General features: G+C 42.5%; 1 protein-coding gene across 2 annotated transcripts; it reads left to right on the forward strand.

Moving 5' to 3' along the window:
• Positions 1-2,022: 2,022 nt before the first annotated feature.
• Positions 2,023-15,460, forward strand: MTFMT (mitochondrial methionyl-tRNA formyltransferase). 2 transcript variants are annotated; one of them, XM_075007127.1, is made up of 10 exons: positions 2,023-2,271; positions 2,507-2,722; positions 5,023-5,145; positions 6,321-6,423; positions 7,498-7,573; positions 8,476-8,567; positions 9,440-9,521; positions 11,466-11,548; positions 12,432-12,499; positions 14,062-15,460. In XM_075007127.1, exons 1-10 carry the CDS (start codon positions 2,108-2,110, stop codon positions 14,078-14,080), a joined length of 1,026 nt encoding a protein of 341 aa, XP_074863228.1. In that variant the 5' UTR covers positions 2,023-2,107; the 3' UTR covers positions 14,081-15,460. The 2 variants fall into 2 exon arrangements, with proteins under 2 accessions (XP_074863228.1, XP_074863227.1); XM_075007126.1 differs by lacking the exon at positions 14,062-15,460 and having other exon boundaries at positions 12,432-12,702.
• Positions 15,461-16,616: the final 1,156 nt, after the last annotated feature.

The raw sequence follows: 16,616 nt of genomic DNA on the forward strand, positions 1-16,616 counted from the left end.
GAAGCCATTCTATGTCACCTTCATCAACCTGACCAAGGCTTTTGACTTGGTCAGTAGGGATGGACTGTTTAAATTGCTCCACAAGATAGCTGTCCACCACGGCTACTCAAGATGATCGAGTCTTTCCACAAAGACATGAGAGGAACCATCCAATTTAATGGCACATCATCGGATGCCTTCAGCATCAGGAGTGGCGTCAAACAAGGATGCGTCCTTGCTCTGACGTTGTTCGGGATCTTCTTCGCACTGCTCCTGAAGCAGCCTTTGGGTCCTCAGCAGAGGGCATCTTTTTTCACACAAGATCTGAAGGGAAACTGTTTAATCTTGCAAGGCTGAAGGCTAAGTCTAAGGTGCGGGAAGTGCTCAGTAGAGACATGCTGTTCGCAGACGACGCTGCTGTAGTGACACACACAGAAGACCAGCTTCAAAAACTGCTGGATCAGTTCTCCAAAGCATGCAAGGACTTTGGGCTTACCATCAGCCTAGAGAAGCCAAATGTACCTGGTCAGGACATTGCTGAACCTCCATCAATCAGCATTGACAATTACATGCTAGAGGTTGTCCACGAGTTTACTTACCTCGGGTCCATCACTGACACTCTGTTGCTGGAGTCTGAGCTAAACAGGAAGATTGGAACAGCCGCCACAATTCTGTTCAGACTTAGCAAGAGAGTGTGGAACAACCACAAGCTGTACACTCACACCAAAATGCAAGTCTACAGAGCCTGCATCCTCAGCACCTCCTCTACAGCAGTGAGTCTTGGACCTTGTACTCCCGCCAGGAAAAGAGGCTGAATGCCTTCCACTTGCGCTCCCTCAGGCGCATTTGTGGGATATCATGGAAGGACAGAGTGCCCAACAATGCCATCCCCGAGCAAGCTGGAATTCCAACCATGCACACCCTCCTCAGGCAGCGGCGGCTCCACTGGCTTGGCCTCTTCCACAGGATGAATGATGGAAGGATCCCAAAAGACATCCTGTACAGCGAGCTAGCCTCTGGCAAAAGACCTCCTGGACGCCCCCAATTGCTCTACAAAGATGTCTGTAAGAGGGACCTCAAGGAGGTAGACATTGACCCAGATAGTTGGGAAGAGCTGGCAGACGACCACAGCAGCTGGAAGCAGGAACTAGACAAGGGCCTTCAGAAGGGCGAGATGAAGATCAGACAGCTGGCAGAGGAGAAGTGAGCTCGTAGAAAAGACAGCAGGGACCTGCCAGACATCCACTACATATGCAGCAGATGTAGCAAGGACTGTCACTCTTGTGTGGGTCTCCAGTCACAGCCAACGCTGCAAATGACAAGCTTAAATGGAATTACAAAGGGCACAATCCATAGTCTACGCAGACTGAAGGATGCCTTGGTATGCAGCTATGGCGACTGCCCTGTCCCCCACAACAACCCAGAGCATTGGTGAGATCCCACAACTCCCATACTGAGTGTCAGCTCAAATTGTGATTCTACAATGTGTTTACAATAGACAAAATCTCATGGTTTACTTGCTGCCCATTAGGCTTTGCCTGAAAGGTATCACACATGCACACCTTTGCATTCTCATGCAAATGCTCTCCGGGAGACACAGTCCTCCCAGCCTGCAGCAGCATTGCGTTCCTGCTGCCACATGCCTTACATAATAAATTATTTAATTAGTCTTTAAAGTGCTCAAGGACTGTGGTTTCGTTTTGCTCGAACACAGACACCTCTGTTACTATTTCTAATGGGGGACAATCCCCCATCTATCTTGCTTTGCTTTAAGTCACAACTTTGCGGTCTCTATCCCTGCCTTATATCAACGGCTCCCTGTACTCAGCCCAGCTCCACATGTGGGAGGGGCCCAGACACCAGCACCTAAGGAGAAGGGAGGGTTAAGCACTGCAGCCCCGTGGACTGCTCAGCCCGAAGACTTCTGCCCTGGAGAAGTCTCGCCCCGCCCCCTCTACGTCACAGCCTAGTCCCGCCCCGCCTCCTCGGCACCGCCCCGCTGCAGGGCCCTCCCTGTCCAGGCCGCGGCGGGTCGTGATGTCATGACGCTAGCGCGTGCTGAGGCGCTCAGTGCTCGGCGCCTTTGCGTCATGGGCTGCGACCCCGGAGGCGGGAGCGCTCGGGCGGGATGAGGGGAAGGTTGTTGCGGGCTTGGCGCGAGGGAGCCGCTGTCGCCGCCGCTCGCGGGCTGGCCGAGCTCGCGGCGCCCCGCGGGAAGCCGCCGTGGCGGGTGCTGTTCTTCGGCACCGATGACTTCGCCGTCGAGTCCCTGAGGGCGCTGGAAGCCACCAGGTACTGGGGGGCGGGGCCGAGGCCGAGGGGGGCCCGGGGAGGACGGCAATGTGTGTGTGGGGCTGGGGTGACTGCGGAGGCGGGAGCAGGGCCGGGGGCAGCTGCGGAAGGAGCATGGGGCCTGGGGCGGGGAAGGGCGCGGGTCCCTGCGGGAGCGGCTCTTCGTCCCCGTGTGGGAAGCGCTCCCGCCTTCCGTTCCTGCCTGTGCTGGGCGCCGATTGTCCCTCTGCCCCAGGGAGCCCCGGGAGGAGCCGCCGCTCGTCGACCGGCTGGAGGTGGTGACCCTGCCGTCCCCTTTGCCGAGGGGCTTACCCGTGAGAAACTGCGCCAGACAGCTGCAGCTCCCTGCCCACGACTGGCCGGAGACAGGGCCCCGTGGCCAGTTTGACGTCGGGGTGGTGGCATCCTTTGGGCGCCTTCTGAGCGAGGATCTCATTCTTCAGTTTCCGTAGTAAGTCGCGAGTGCTGGAGCAGCAGCCTGGTTTGGGGCCTGGTCTGTATGTCCCCTAGCCTGTCGTCTTGGCCTGGAAGGCTGGGCTTACATTGCCTTTGTGTGGGAGCGTGGCTAGTGCAGCATGTGAAAAGCCCACATAAGCCGGCCTTTCTGCTTTGCAGCCACCTTAGGCTTTTCTTGTGACCACAGCTTTCTGGGCAGTGATGCGGGGAAGGGATGGTAAAGCACGTGTCCCTTCTGAAAGGCCACCTGTAGTAGTTCAGCCTTACCCCCTCTGGAGAGACACAAGTGGAAGGAGAAGACTGGGAGTTTCCTACCTTCCCAGGAGTGGTGGCTTTGGGCTTTAGTCCTGGGATGATTGGTGGAAGGCCTGTGTCCCCAGGCCCTGTCCTCTAGTTGTGGGGTTTTGGGCTCTGTTCGCTGGATGTGCAATGCTGGACTTTGACCCTGTACTCTCCCTCCCATCACTTCTGGCTCCTGGGCCTGTACCCATCTACTCATCCAGGGCTTGCAGGGACTGAGTAGGACTTTTGTGAAAAGTGATATTAACAAAAATACAAACAGCTCTTTTCATACAGACTTAGACCTAACAAAACAAACCAGCACTCATATAGCACTTTAAAAAATAACAAAATAATTTATTAGATGATGCGATTTCATGGGGCAAAACGAGTTCTTCAGATTTGAAGAAGCGCACGTGTCCTGTGAAAGCTCATCATCTAATAAATTTATTTTGTTATTTTTTAAAGTGCTGTATAAGTGCTGGTTTGTTTTGTTAGACTACAGACTAACACAGATATCTCTGTTACTTACCGCTAGTAACACTTAACAATCCAAAAAGCGAAAGAAACAACAAGGAAGTTCAAAGCCCCTTATTTGTTTCTTTTCTGTACAGGGCCAGTTAAAGGAAAAAAAAACAGTTGTAAATTTTTATTATTGAGTATGAAAAAGCTACTCGACCAATATATAGACAAATTAAAATGATGTGAACATAGGTATGTGCATATTTATTTGTTTTTCCTAACATCAATTAGGTATATTAGGAAAAATTGTTGGAGTGGCTACCAGCAAGAATTGGTGGCCACACTCTGAGATCACCAAAAAAAGAAAAATTGTTGTGAGACTGAGACTCTCAGCTCTCAAAAGCTTTGGGCCTTTTGAAGGAATTCTTCACAATGCAAAGAAACACCAACTCAAAATCCAGTCATTTTTTAAAGTCATTGCAGATAAAGGTTCAGCCTGCCTGGTCTGGCACACTCAGGACCTGAGCAATCCCAGAACAGGGGTGGTGAATTTTAACCCCCTGTTGGCCTCATCTCTTGCTCCGCATCTGTGACTTCCTGACCCCCTTTCTCCTCATGCATGCTCCTGGCTCCAGCCATCCCTCCTCAGCCGGAGCTTCCCGGGCCAAAGCTTCCCTCCCGGGCTTTCCTGGCAGCCCCTGGCCATGGTTTCTCTGGGCTGCTGTTTTCCACCTGGTCCCTGCAATGAGCTGCCATGCCCCTGCCTGGGCTGCCATCTTACCAGCCCATGCTACTGCTCCTTGCTGCTCTTCCTCTCCCAGCACCTTCCCTTCTCACCCCGCCACCAGACCAGCTATGGCTGCCCTGCCCTTGGCTCCTGCTGCTGGTCTGACTATCCCCTCCTGCTCCCAGTTTCTGGTCCTGCATGATTCATGGTCCTGCTGGATGACAGATGTTGCCAGACAAGAGAGTGCTGGATTTGGGAGTTTTAACCTGTACTAAACGTGTTGCTGAGTCCCTTAGCAAATTTGTATGGCTTTGAAAAATCACATTTTCTCGCTCTTAAGTTTTTTCTTTTGCCATTTACTGTGTGAAATATCCACACAACTTTCAGTGCAAACTATGAAAGTAACTGTGCAGCAAGGCCATCAAATGTGCAAAGTTAATAAATTAACAAAACAAGTATTTTCTTGTATCTGTCCCAATTGGATCGTGTGCTGCTTATAACAAGTGTAGATTAAAAAATTGACACAGTGAAATGATTTTTAAAAAGTTTGAAGTCCTTTTTAACATGTGGTGTATTTTCCATTACTTTTTCCTCTTTCCCTGTCCGCTTATACCAGATTTAACGCTATGTGGTGTAAATATGTCTCTCAAAAGCTTATTTGCTCTTAGAATTGACATTTTAAATATCACTGAGGATTGTCAGTATATCTGAAGAGCTAAAATATGTTTTTACAAAAAAACAAGCTCGGTATATTGAATGGTTAATGCCCATTTGTATGTGTTACAGAATTATGGGTCCTATTCTAATTTAAAAATATTCTGATTCAGTGGCGTGTTGAATGTTCATCCCAGTTATCTCCCACGATGGCGTGGCCCTGCACCGATAGTCCACACAGTGCTTCATGGTGATACAGTAACAGGGGTGACAATTATGCAAATTAAGCCTACGAGGTAGGGTGAACTTTTTTTAAATTCAATTACTGCAATGTCTGTATTTCACAAATATTAAATTAATACTATAAATATTTATTCTTTTTAAGTTAAATAGTGCTGATATTAAATTTCATTCCATTAAATTGGCTATATGCACAAACACAGATTACCTGAAAATAGTTCAATGTTTTTATCTGAACTGCTATGACACATGTATACAGCTTGTGAGTGGACAAATTGATTTTCTACCAGACCCACCATAGCATAGCTGTCTGTTAAGCACTTGGTGCTGTACAAGTCAGAAATAGTACAGGTTGAACCTCTCTCATCCGTCACCCTTGGGACCTGACTGGTGCTAGATGAGTATTTTAATTGACCATGGAAGTCAGTATTGTCTGGCACATTACCAACACTTTGAGTGCTTACTGGGCTCTTAGAAGACATTTGGGGTGAATTAGAGCTAAATAAACACACAGAACACTGAGAACTAGAGCTAGTGGCTGTAAACAAACTTTATGGGACCATGGAAAACTTGGCCTCACCTGTGATTAGTGGTCATGTGGCTAACTAAAATCATACTGTATTATGGATGTTCCCAGGTGAGAGTGTTCCGGAATCTAGAAGTTCAACCTGTACTAGATCCATTTTCAAGTCAAAAGTAAATTACTCCTAGGGTCCCTTTTCAAGTCAAGTAAAACTACTTCTCTGTAATCTGCTTCTTTAACAAGTTCTGCAAACTTATTCACTTCTGAATCTGATCATAAATGTGGCATAGTGTACCGAGTACATTAAAAAAGTACAGGCTATGCTTCTTTACTGGGCATCTGTCTGTCTTTTAGCTGTACTAGAGGAATATTATTCTAATCACGTTTCCATTGGATAACAGATCTGACTGGATGAAATTCACACTGAATATTTCAGGTTATTTTACTCTTGGGGGGGAAAAATAGCACTTGGAATTGTAAGTCAAATATTTAGACCAATTTCAGCTTCAATTTCTACTTTTGTTTCTCATAATGTGGTCTTGTGAATAGAATGTTAAAATTTTTGTCATTTCTTTTTTTCTTTCTGTTTGCAATGCTTAACAACTGAGTTATGAGCCTTGTGCTAAATTGTACACTGGATCTAGTATCAATGAAGTCATAGGCCATTAGAGGAAAAAGCTAATGCATATGTTTTGTTTTTGTCTTCAGGTTTGATATAGGCCCAATTATCAAGCAGGAGGAGTTTGCTGTTCCATCTCAGTGCACAGCAAAAGAACTAGAAGTGATGCTATCAAAATTGGGTGCGAACATGGTAAATCTGTACAAGTGACTTCACACTTTGTTCATTGCGTTGTTCTCCAAGTTCCCATTCTGAGAAGCATTTCTTTTTATAAGCTATTTGTATATGTATTAGAAAGTAAAGGAGTGCATCACAATACAGAAACCTCACTGCATGCTAACATGATTTAACTGCAAGTTTTGACATGAAAATAGATTTAGAGCGGGTCTACAATCGGGTGGTGGGGGGAGTCAACCTAAAATATGCAACTTCAACTGAGAGACTGGCTTAGCTGGAGTTGGCGTACCTTATGTCTACTTTCTCTGCTGTCCCCAAGGCATGAGGTCGACAGGAGAAACTCTCTTGTTGACTTCCCTTACTCCTCATGACTTCAGGAAATACCAGAGTTAACAGGGATGCTCTGAACATTCAATTTAGTGCCTTCTAGATGCGCTGAATTGAACCCCGGAAGATTGACCTCTGGAGTGTTGATCTTCCTGTAGGTATAGATGTGCCCTCAGGTGGCCTGAAACTTGACATTTCTGAGCATTCTGCCTTGCTGAAAAGATGCATTGGCAGTATTGGTATCACAGTCTAATAACTTGTTCCAGCATGTTTTAGTTTGCCTGTCCAAAATACAGGCACCACCATTTCACTCAGAGGTCCCACTCTGCCTCTTCATCAAGGCCCTGTCCTTGCTCCACACTGGAGTGCTTCCATTCCATCTTAAAACAGCTGATTGTACGTTGCTGGTGGGTGCAGAGCACCTACTATGTTTTTTGGTAGATGCTCCTGGCCTGTAGCAGTCATGAAATCAACATCTTTGATCTAAAGAACAACTTCTTAAATAGATTGTATGAAAACTTATGCTGACACTTTTCCTGGGGCAGAATTTTTCATTTTAAGTGGGGAAAAAAGTGATTTATAGTTCATGTAAGTGTGTTCTAAGTTGAGTGAAATGAGTTTCTTTTGAGGTTTTAGAAAGTTGGACTGATCACCATGTGTATGGCTTTATAAGGCTTGGAGGAATAGTGCTGAAAATATATTTAATATCATGCTTACGTGCTCTTTAAATTTGTTTTGTACAAAGTATTTTTTGTTTTGCAGCTGATTTCAGTTTTGAAAAACTTACCTGAAAGTTTAAAAAACAAAAAAGAGCAAGCACATGAAGGAGTAACATTTGGTAAGTATTGAGTATTTAATACAAATTGCATGTTTCTTTTCAGCACTCCCCCTCCCCCACAGCCCCCATATGACTTGGGTGTAGAATTCATTTCTCATGATTGTACACTGTGGCTACATCTACACTAGTGAGTTTTTTTCTGAAAAGCTGGGGCTTTTTTGAAAAATTCCACAAAGCGTCTACATCTAAAATGCAATCTTTCAATTGTAAATTAGTAGAATGTGCCTCTTTTTCTGGTGGCCTCTGCCGCCTCCCAGATGAGGAAGAGCACCTTTTTTGAAAGAATCTTTCAGGGTATCAGACAGGGCTTCCAGTTCACCAGGCACCCTGTTTGCTGAGCTTTCATTAGGCTGCTCTCTCGCCAGAGTGGAATTCTGTTTTGATCCACTTTTGTGTGTGTCTGCAATCTGTCAGTAGAAGTTCTTTCAGAAGACCTCTTGCAATAGAACTTATTTCGATGAATTGCTGTAGTGTAGCCCTAACCTATTTGTTTTGGAGTGGAGAGGGCCAGTACTCTTGTGCATGTTGTGTCTTTTATTTAGAACTGTCTGCATCTCTTGCAGTCAATGGAAAAATTCCATTGTGGTTCAGGTTAACATTGTAGAGAGTAGAACACTGAAGAATCTTTCCTTGGATTCCAGAAGTAACAATTTTCTGACACCCTACAGCCATCAAAGACTACATCACAAGACCTGAATTAGTTTCATTCTGTTTCTATTTGCATAACCAGAAAATGAACTTTTAGGCTGAAGTATGGGTATGATTAACTGGTGCAATCTTCTGATGCCATCAAAAAGATAAGCCATTAAAAGCATTCAAGCCTATAAATTACACTTCAAATTGTTCAGTGGTAAATACAAAGCAATAGTATGTCTCTTTTGCTTTGCTTTTTTCCCCCCTAGCTCCTAAAGTCACTGTTGCTATGAGTTTTATAAAATGGGAAGAACAAACTCCTGAGCAGCTATTACGACTACATCGTGCCATAGGAGCTATAGTAAGACAAAATAGTAATTTTTTAAAGCTTTTTTTAAGCTAAATTTTACCCCAGCTGAGTGTTTGTTTATGCTTTAGCCCTTTACATGGTGGTTTGGCTCATTATAAAGTGCTATAACGTTGTGTGGTGATAAGCCATGGTTCCGTAAACATCTAAGTTCTAATGCTAGTTCTGTTAACTCACTGTGACATTGCCACATTATTTAACCTCTAAGCTTCAGTTTCCCTGTCTGTAAAATGGGAATACTATATTTGTGAGGTACCAAATCATTCCTCTGAAACAATGCACTTCCTGAAGTACTCATAAAGTTATGGTTAACTGTCTTAAAGGACACAAATGTATCCTTCTAATATTAACTGCAAACATATCAGGTTTATGTACCTGAATTTCTTGTTCGTGAAATGTTAAACAAAAGTTTACATGAATAAGTAAGGAGTTCTTGAATCCACATGCAAGTCAATTTAGGTAGAGTTATCTAATTTACCATTCACTCTTAGTACAGCCCTGACTGGTCAACTGTGGCAGTCAGTCCTGGTATGGTATCTGTACCCAGCCAGGCATGCTGGTTAACTGAATGTGCCAGTTATCCGTTGCTGGATAACCAGGCTGTAACTGTACTAGAAAAATAATTTTTTGTTAATGTGTTGCTCAATAATGGTTATAAAAATTTGAGAAGGCATACGATGACAAAAACTGTGTGTGTGTTTATAGATATAAAATGACACACAGACAGTGCATCTTTCTAGGAATAGTTACTGACCATTACCTTAGTGCTGTTTATCACACTTTTTACATGGAAAAAACTAAGCAGTTGACTGAGACTCCTGTACAAGTGTTCTCAGTTTGTTGTATCTCCTTATATGTACTTCCAGATTCCATTGCAGACCCAGTGGATGGGAAACACTGTTAAACTTCTGGATTTTGTGGAAGTGCATAACATTCACGGCTTTGATGGTATTTACTTTAACAATCTCTGTCAGAAGAATGAGAGTGATTTCATTTAAATGGAAGTAAACATGAAGCTGTGCTAGGCAACAATTCCATAATATGAGAGATGCATTAGGAATCTGATGGAATTAAAGACTAAATAGTCTTATCTAAATGTGTTGAAGCTTATAAATTGCTCCCAATGTATTTTCATGAATGACTTGGATAATGGCATGAATAATGTGCTTATAAGATTTGTGGATGACAACAAGGTGGGAGTGGTAGAAAGGTTTGTAATTCCTCTGGAAGATGAGATTAAAACTGAAAATGATCTTGACAAATTGGTGCTTTGGCCTGATTTCAACAGTGTGAAATTCAATAAAGACAAATGTAGAGTGCTTGTAGAAAACAGATGCATAGATACAAAATGGAGGATGAGGTCTTAGACACTAGTACTGCTAAAAAGGACTTGGGGCTTACAGTGAATCACAAGCTGGTTATGAGGCAACAATGTGATGCAGTTACAAAAAAAGGCTAATGTCACTCTGAGGTGTGTTAAATATGACACTCCTATTAACACAAGTTATTTGGCCCAAATTACTTTGCACTGGTGAAATCTTAATCAGGGTTCAGAGGCTAATTCTGGATGCCACAGTTTAGGAAAGACATGGATAAATTGGAGAAAAAGTCTCGAGGAGGTTAACTAAAATGTAAAAGCTTTAGACAACTTGACCTATGAGGAAAGGTTAAGTCTCTGTGTAATTTTGAGAAAAGAAAGCTAAAAGGGCGGACAATTGGATGGGACTGGATAACTGTCAAATACATTAACGGCATAAAGATGATGGTGGTCAGTTGTTCTCTATTTCCATGGATGGTAGGGGACAAATTAATAGGCTTAATCTGCTTCAAGAGTGATTTAGGAAAAGCTTTCTAATTAGATGTGTAATTGAGTTCTGGGATAGGCTTCCAAAGGAGTTTTTGGAATCCCTGTTGGAGGTCTTTCAAAACAGATTGGACAAACATCTGTCAGGAATGGTCTGGGCTTACTTGGCCCTCAGCACATCAGGGTGAACTTGATGACCTCTCAGTACCCTTTCTAGCCCCTCATTTTTATGATTCTGTTTCTGTGCCTGGTCAAATTATATAATAGTTACAGGCATAATTATGTGGACCTGTTGAGCCTGACCGTCCATAAGGCAGAATCCTTGCATGATACTGTGGCTCCTGGGTCATCCACAAGGAATGCCAGCCTCTCTTTGGCATTTCGTGAAATCCTCCTTTGGGTAGTCTCACTTTTCTAGGAGTCTCTCAGGAGAGGTAGATGCCATGCAGGAGAAGAGTTAATGATAAACATGAACTTCTGTACTCTGGGTGTCCCTAATCTGGGAACATTGGTGGTACAGGGAAGGAAGTGGCTGTGCGTGTTGCTGCTTCCCTCCCTACCTCTGCCCAGCTGGGGGAAGGACAGTGCAGACACTCTTCCCCTGAGGCTTTTCCCTGCCACTGCCATAGTGTCTGGGAGTGGTGGTGGTGGGGTTTGGAGCCATGGGTGCCCCTGAGAGTAGGGTGCACATCAAGTAAGCGCCTCCTACCCAGACCCTGCAACTCCTTCCCTAGCCTGGCAAAAAATCTTTAATCTGGCATACTCTATTTCCCAGTGCTGCTGAATTAAAGAGGTTCAGGTGTACTTCAATGCGATGCTTTTATTCCTTTGTTAGGGGACCTAAAACATTAGAAGGCAGTGAACTGTAGAGTGTGGCTTCACTCAGTCCCCACGTACAAGGGAGCTTGAGTATGCTTTTGGAAAAGTTGGGGTTTTCTGCTACTTCTGGGATGTTTCATTAGGCTTTTATGCCAACACATAATTTTAGATAGCAGTTGAGTTTCAAAGACAGATGTAAAATTTAAGTTTATTGTTTTTTACTCTTTCTCAATAACATGAGAATGCAAGAAGCTCCTATTTGTTTGCAGATAAGTTATTCAACAAACGTGAAATTGTTCCAGGATCAGTATTATACCATAAATCATCACAGATATTGGTGGTACGTTGCAAGGTATGTTTTCTGCCTTTGTTTTCTATTTATGGTTCGGAAGGTGACTTTTTTGGCTGCTACCACTGTTTTGAATAAATTGTGCCCTAACTGTGTGCCTGTGGCTAATCAGATAAGTCTGCATCTTCTGATAAGTCTGACTTCAGATAAGTCTGTGTGACTCTTCTTATTCAGAACATTGACGTACTTTCTGCTGCCTGATAATTGGATTTTAAGTTACAACTGAGAATAAGAATCAAATCAAATATGCAGTAAACCCTCGAGTTCTACACAACCCCCTGCATAACTCAAATTTTTGCGCAAGTCAAGGGGAGACAGGAACCAGACTGCAGCCTGCTTCCTGGCTCCCCGGGGCTTGCAGGCACCAGAAACCAAGCAGCAGCCTGGTTCCCAGCTCCGTGCTGTTTGCAGGACCTGGGAAACTGACCAGCACAGCGCCAGTTTCCCAGGTCCCGCAAGCTGGTGGAGAGCTGGGAACCAGGCAGCAACAATCAGGCTCTGGGCTCCTTCCCCTTGCAGAGCCAGGAAACTGACCAGGGCAGCAGCTTTGGACAGTTTCCTGGCTCCATCCAGTGCAGGGGAGCCGAGAATGGTCAGTTTCCTGGCTCCAAGGAGTGGAGGAGAGTGGGGAGCCAGGCTGCCACGTGGTACTCAGCTCACACCATTTTGGGGGACCGGAAAATTGCTCCTGTGAGGGATGGCAGCCTGACTCTTGGGTGCCGCTCCTGACAGGAGCAGGAAACAAGAATCCGAGACATGAGTATCTTGAGGGTTTACTGTACTATAAAGAAAACAGCAACCTGCTTCATTGTGCTGTGATACAAAGCATAGTGGATAAGTTAAACTTTGAAATTATAATTTCAGCAGTCTGTATTTTCCTTCCTAGGGAGGCTGGGTTGGATTCAAAACTATCATCTTAAAGAAGAAGCTTACCGCTGCTGACTTTTATAATGGGTACTTGCATCCCTGGTTCCAGCAGAATTCACAAATGCTTCATGGGGAATGCAGATTTCACACACTCAAGCGTAACAAAGTGAAAAAGATTGAAAGAAAAGGAAATGGTGGTGCACACTATAAAACAAGTACATGAAGTTTATCAAACAGAACAGCTGTAAATGAATAGAAATATTAATTCTCCATTGCAATAAATTGAGCAGGTATTTATTTAAAGGTGTTACGACTGCAAAATATATGGTGATATTGTGAGTCAACAAGTCTTCCTCATAACTCTTATGAAGCACTACATTTGATTCCTAAAAGAAGAGCACGTTAGCAAATACTTAACTAAAACACCAAATGCCCATTTTTCTTGGACAATAAATTTATTTTTATACATAATTTATAAAAGCTTTTTTTTTTTCCCCCAGCATGGCTTTGTCAGAGTAAATCAATATCAATGTGTTAATTATGCTTATCTGAGGCCGTGTCTACACTAGCTTCCTATCTCGAAGGGAGCATGGTAAGTAGGGTGTCGGGAGATTATTAATGAAATGCTGTGGTGCATACGCAGCAGTTTATTTAGCTAATTCTCTGCTGCGGCAACTTCGAAGCTCAAAATTTTGAGGAGTAAAGGGACTTCTAAGTTGCCCAGGCACTTCGAGGTTGGCGTCGGGGAGAATTAGTTTAATGAAGTGCTGCATATGCACCGCAGCACTTCGCTAATAATCTCCTGATACCCTACTTACCGTGCTCCCTTTGAAGTAGGGAGCTAGTGTAGACACAGTTTGACAAACTTAAAAGTAGTTTCTTTAAACTGTATAGGAAATTAATAAGAAAACACTCTCATATCTATAAGATTCTGTTTGATTAGTAATATCTGCCAAAATCCTGTTGAATCCAGATATGTTTATTTGTAGCAGGGGGTATAAAAGTATTTAAAAAAAATCAGATTTTATTTGGATTTTTTAAAATAATCAAAATACTAGATATCTCTCCTAAAAGGTTGCAATTAAATCTTGTCAGAAACATACTACATATACACTTGGTCTTATAAAAATGAATGAATGGTTCTAGTCTAACTACTAGTTCTTGCCCTTTGAAAGATTCTGCACTTTTAATTTCTGTTTCTCAGCAGACTAAAAAGTAACATCTGGAAAGACAGACTCAGTCTGGATAGGATTGTTGCTCTGTGCTTATATGGTAGTGGACTTTGGCCATCCATGGCAGAGGATTTAGTTAAGACATATTTTTAAAGACAGAAACAATATATAGACAACAAGTAAGTAAAAATGGCTATCAACTGGAAATGTGATGGCAGCTGGGAGACTAGCAGAAATTTTTGTTCCACGGATGAGGATTAAATGGTAGGGAAAGGAAAAAAAAAACAAAACCAAACCTCTTATCATCTGAGGGTTGTACTCATAATTAAATTTCCATCAGCTGCAGAACTTGGTGGGTGGTTGTGAAAGATGAAGGTGGCGTAGAAAGGAACAGTGGAGTGGACTGGAAAGAAAATGGGAAGGCATTATTCAGCACACGCACAGCTTCTTATTTTTTTCCATGCTTTTTTGCTATAGAAAAACTGATGGCTTCTGAGCATGAGAGAGACTCTATCTGAGAATATTTTGAAGAAATTAAACTTAAAGGAAAATGTGTCAAATGACAGCAGTGCATGGAGAAGATGCAGAGCCTAGTTGCAAGAATGAAATATAAGGAAAACAACATATTAGGCAAAAATGATGTGGATATGGCTGAGTGAATCAACTGATTACTGACCTAAATGCTTCACTTTACAATACATCATTCTTCAAGTGTTTCTCTATGCCTTTTAGCGTAACAAATCTGACAAGTACATTCCCAAGCTGTTTGCTGTGTTGGATGTTTCTAGGAAAAAATAAAGTTTGGCTTAGCTAATCCTTATGGCTTGTTTAATTAGCTAACAAGGTTTAGAATCTATCACCCCGAGTATACAGTACAGAAAGCTGCAATTTGTAATAACATGGCCACAGACCATAATGGTGATGCCATCAGTCTGTTCCCTATTTTACTTCAAGAGCCAGTGAGCCCAATGGGATTTACTGCAAAATGAAGTGCATTCTAAACATACCCTTTTTTTTGGTAATTTGATTTAAATCAGTGACTTGTTTGTGGTGATTTAAATCATGAGTTAAATTGCCTTGCTTTAAATCAGTCCATCCTGATTTGCACAAAGGCATAGGGTGGTTGTGTAATATTTCAAGACAGCTTTGTAATTTTTCATTAGTGGAACATTTTCAAGTGCAGTCTACAAGTGGTAATTGTTCAGGAAGGTGAAGATGATTTTGCTAGGTTTTATAATTAAAATAAAGTGGAGAACACCAGGCAGATATGTAGCCTCTAAATCAATATTCATTGCAACTAGAATTGTTCTTAGTGTACGCGCCATTTGGATAGTGTTTGGTTGGATGACAGCTATCCAGAACAGTTGAGTCTCTAATGGAAGAAAAGCTAGCAAAATTTTGGCAATGAACACTTACGTTAAATTAAGTAACTATTTGCTTATGGTAATGCAACCATTTTGAAATTTGCATTTAGCTCAGTAGACTAAAACACAACTGTTTACTTATAGGAAACGGTACTTTTATTTCCCCAAAAACATTATCAGAACAATATAGAAGGCTTTATTGCTTCATCTCTTTGTTTGGATGGAGGGATGTCTCTAGCTTAATGAAAGCAGTCTGGAATGCTTTCAGTCATCCAGGCTTATTGCGTAGACCTTTCAGAAACCTGCTTTAGTACTCAAGGAACCAGACAAAATTAGTACTTTTCTTTTGAAGAAAAGCTTTTCTACCAGATGATGTGTGAACCTCAGTTGTAAAGACCAAGATGCAAGAAATCCTGTTTATTCAAAGAGGAGATATGCTAGGCCAGTGTTGAGATTCAAACAGTAATCAGCAAATGCCCACTTTTGCATGCTTTATGCATTCATCTTTCAGAATTTCAGCTCTTGCCATTTTAATCTTGACTTATTAAATTGTGCTTCTTTTAAAGTATCTACTTAGAAAATGTTGTCCATAAAATGGCTTTCTATTTACATTTTAAGATTATTTAATGGACTGATTTGTATTATGGTAATGCTGTTATGCTTGTAAACTAACCTGGGGCATTAGGCTTAAACTGACATTTACTTAGATCTTTAATAATCATCTTCAGCAGTTTATAGTCCTCCAACTCTGGCAATAACTCCATGTTTAGAAAAATATTTGGAGGAACATCTGACTAATATTTATAAACAGGATTTGAAAATTACACCAAGCTTTTTATGGGATGGATAGCCTACCACCTAGAGATACAGATGAGAGCCAGCACTAGTTAGAGAGACTGGAGTTCTAATGTGGGTGGGCAATTTTTTTGGGCCAAAAGACTTCACCTGGGAAGGAAATCTGTATGGCAGGTCATGAAAGTAGGAGTGTGGCTGAGGGTTGGGATTTAGGAGGGTTGTAGGTTTTGTCGAGACTTCGTGTCAACTTCAATTATTTATTCATAATCAGGGTTGTAATTTATTATGCTGTTCTGAGTCACAAACATTAAAACTGACTATATTGAGTGATCCTAAACCATAGATGCTGTAACTAATGCCTTCTGCCTACTTCTTACAGCTAACAGGACTGATATTTGATTTTTCTTGTTTTTTTTTTTTCTAGCTCAACTCTCCCAGCAAGGCCCAGGATAATAGCTTTTTAATGCCATTCACCAGTGCACCTTTGAAAGCAATGTTTGTCTTAGACTAGGTTTTGTGTGCGACTTGTATTTCACCGAGTTATTTGCCACAAGCTTTTTTCCCAGCTAGAGCTACTTGAAAATTTTCCATCAATGTTTTCTTCTTTGGAAAATGTGTTCTCTGGGGGAAACAGTGATTTCTTTATTGGAGAAAAATCAAAGTATTTTGGCTTGTGTCTTGACCCAAACCGAAATGTGTTTTGGCTTTTCAAATGGAACTGAAACATTTTGGGGTCCATATGGCATTAAAGCATGGCTCTTTTAATGAAGGTGCCCATGGGAAGCCCTGTAAGCCTGTGGGCCCGAGTCTGCAAGGTTGCATCACAGCCTTCCTTTTGCCTGAACAGACAAGGGATATGTAGTCTGGCAAAGG

The sequence above is a fragment of the Carettochelys insculpta genome, chromosome 12 (genome assembly GCF_033958435.1).
Source record: "Carettochelys insculpta isolate YL-2023 chromosome 12, ASM3395843v1, whole genome shotgun sequence".
NCBI classification, from domain to species: domain Eukaryota; kingdom Metazoa; phylum Chordata; order Testudines; family Carettochelyidae; genus Carettochelys; species Carettochelys insculpta.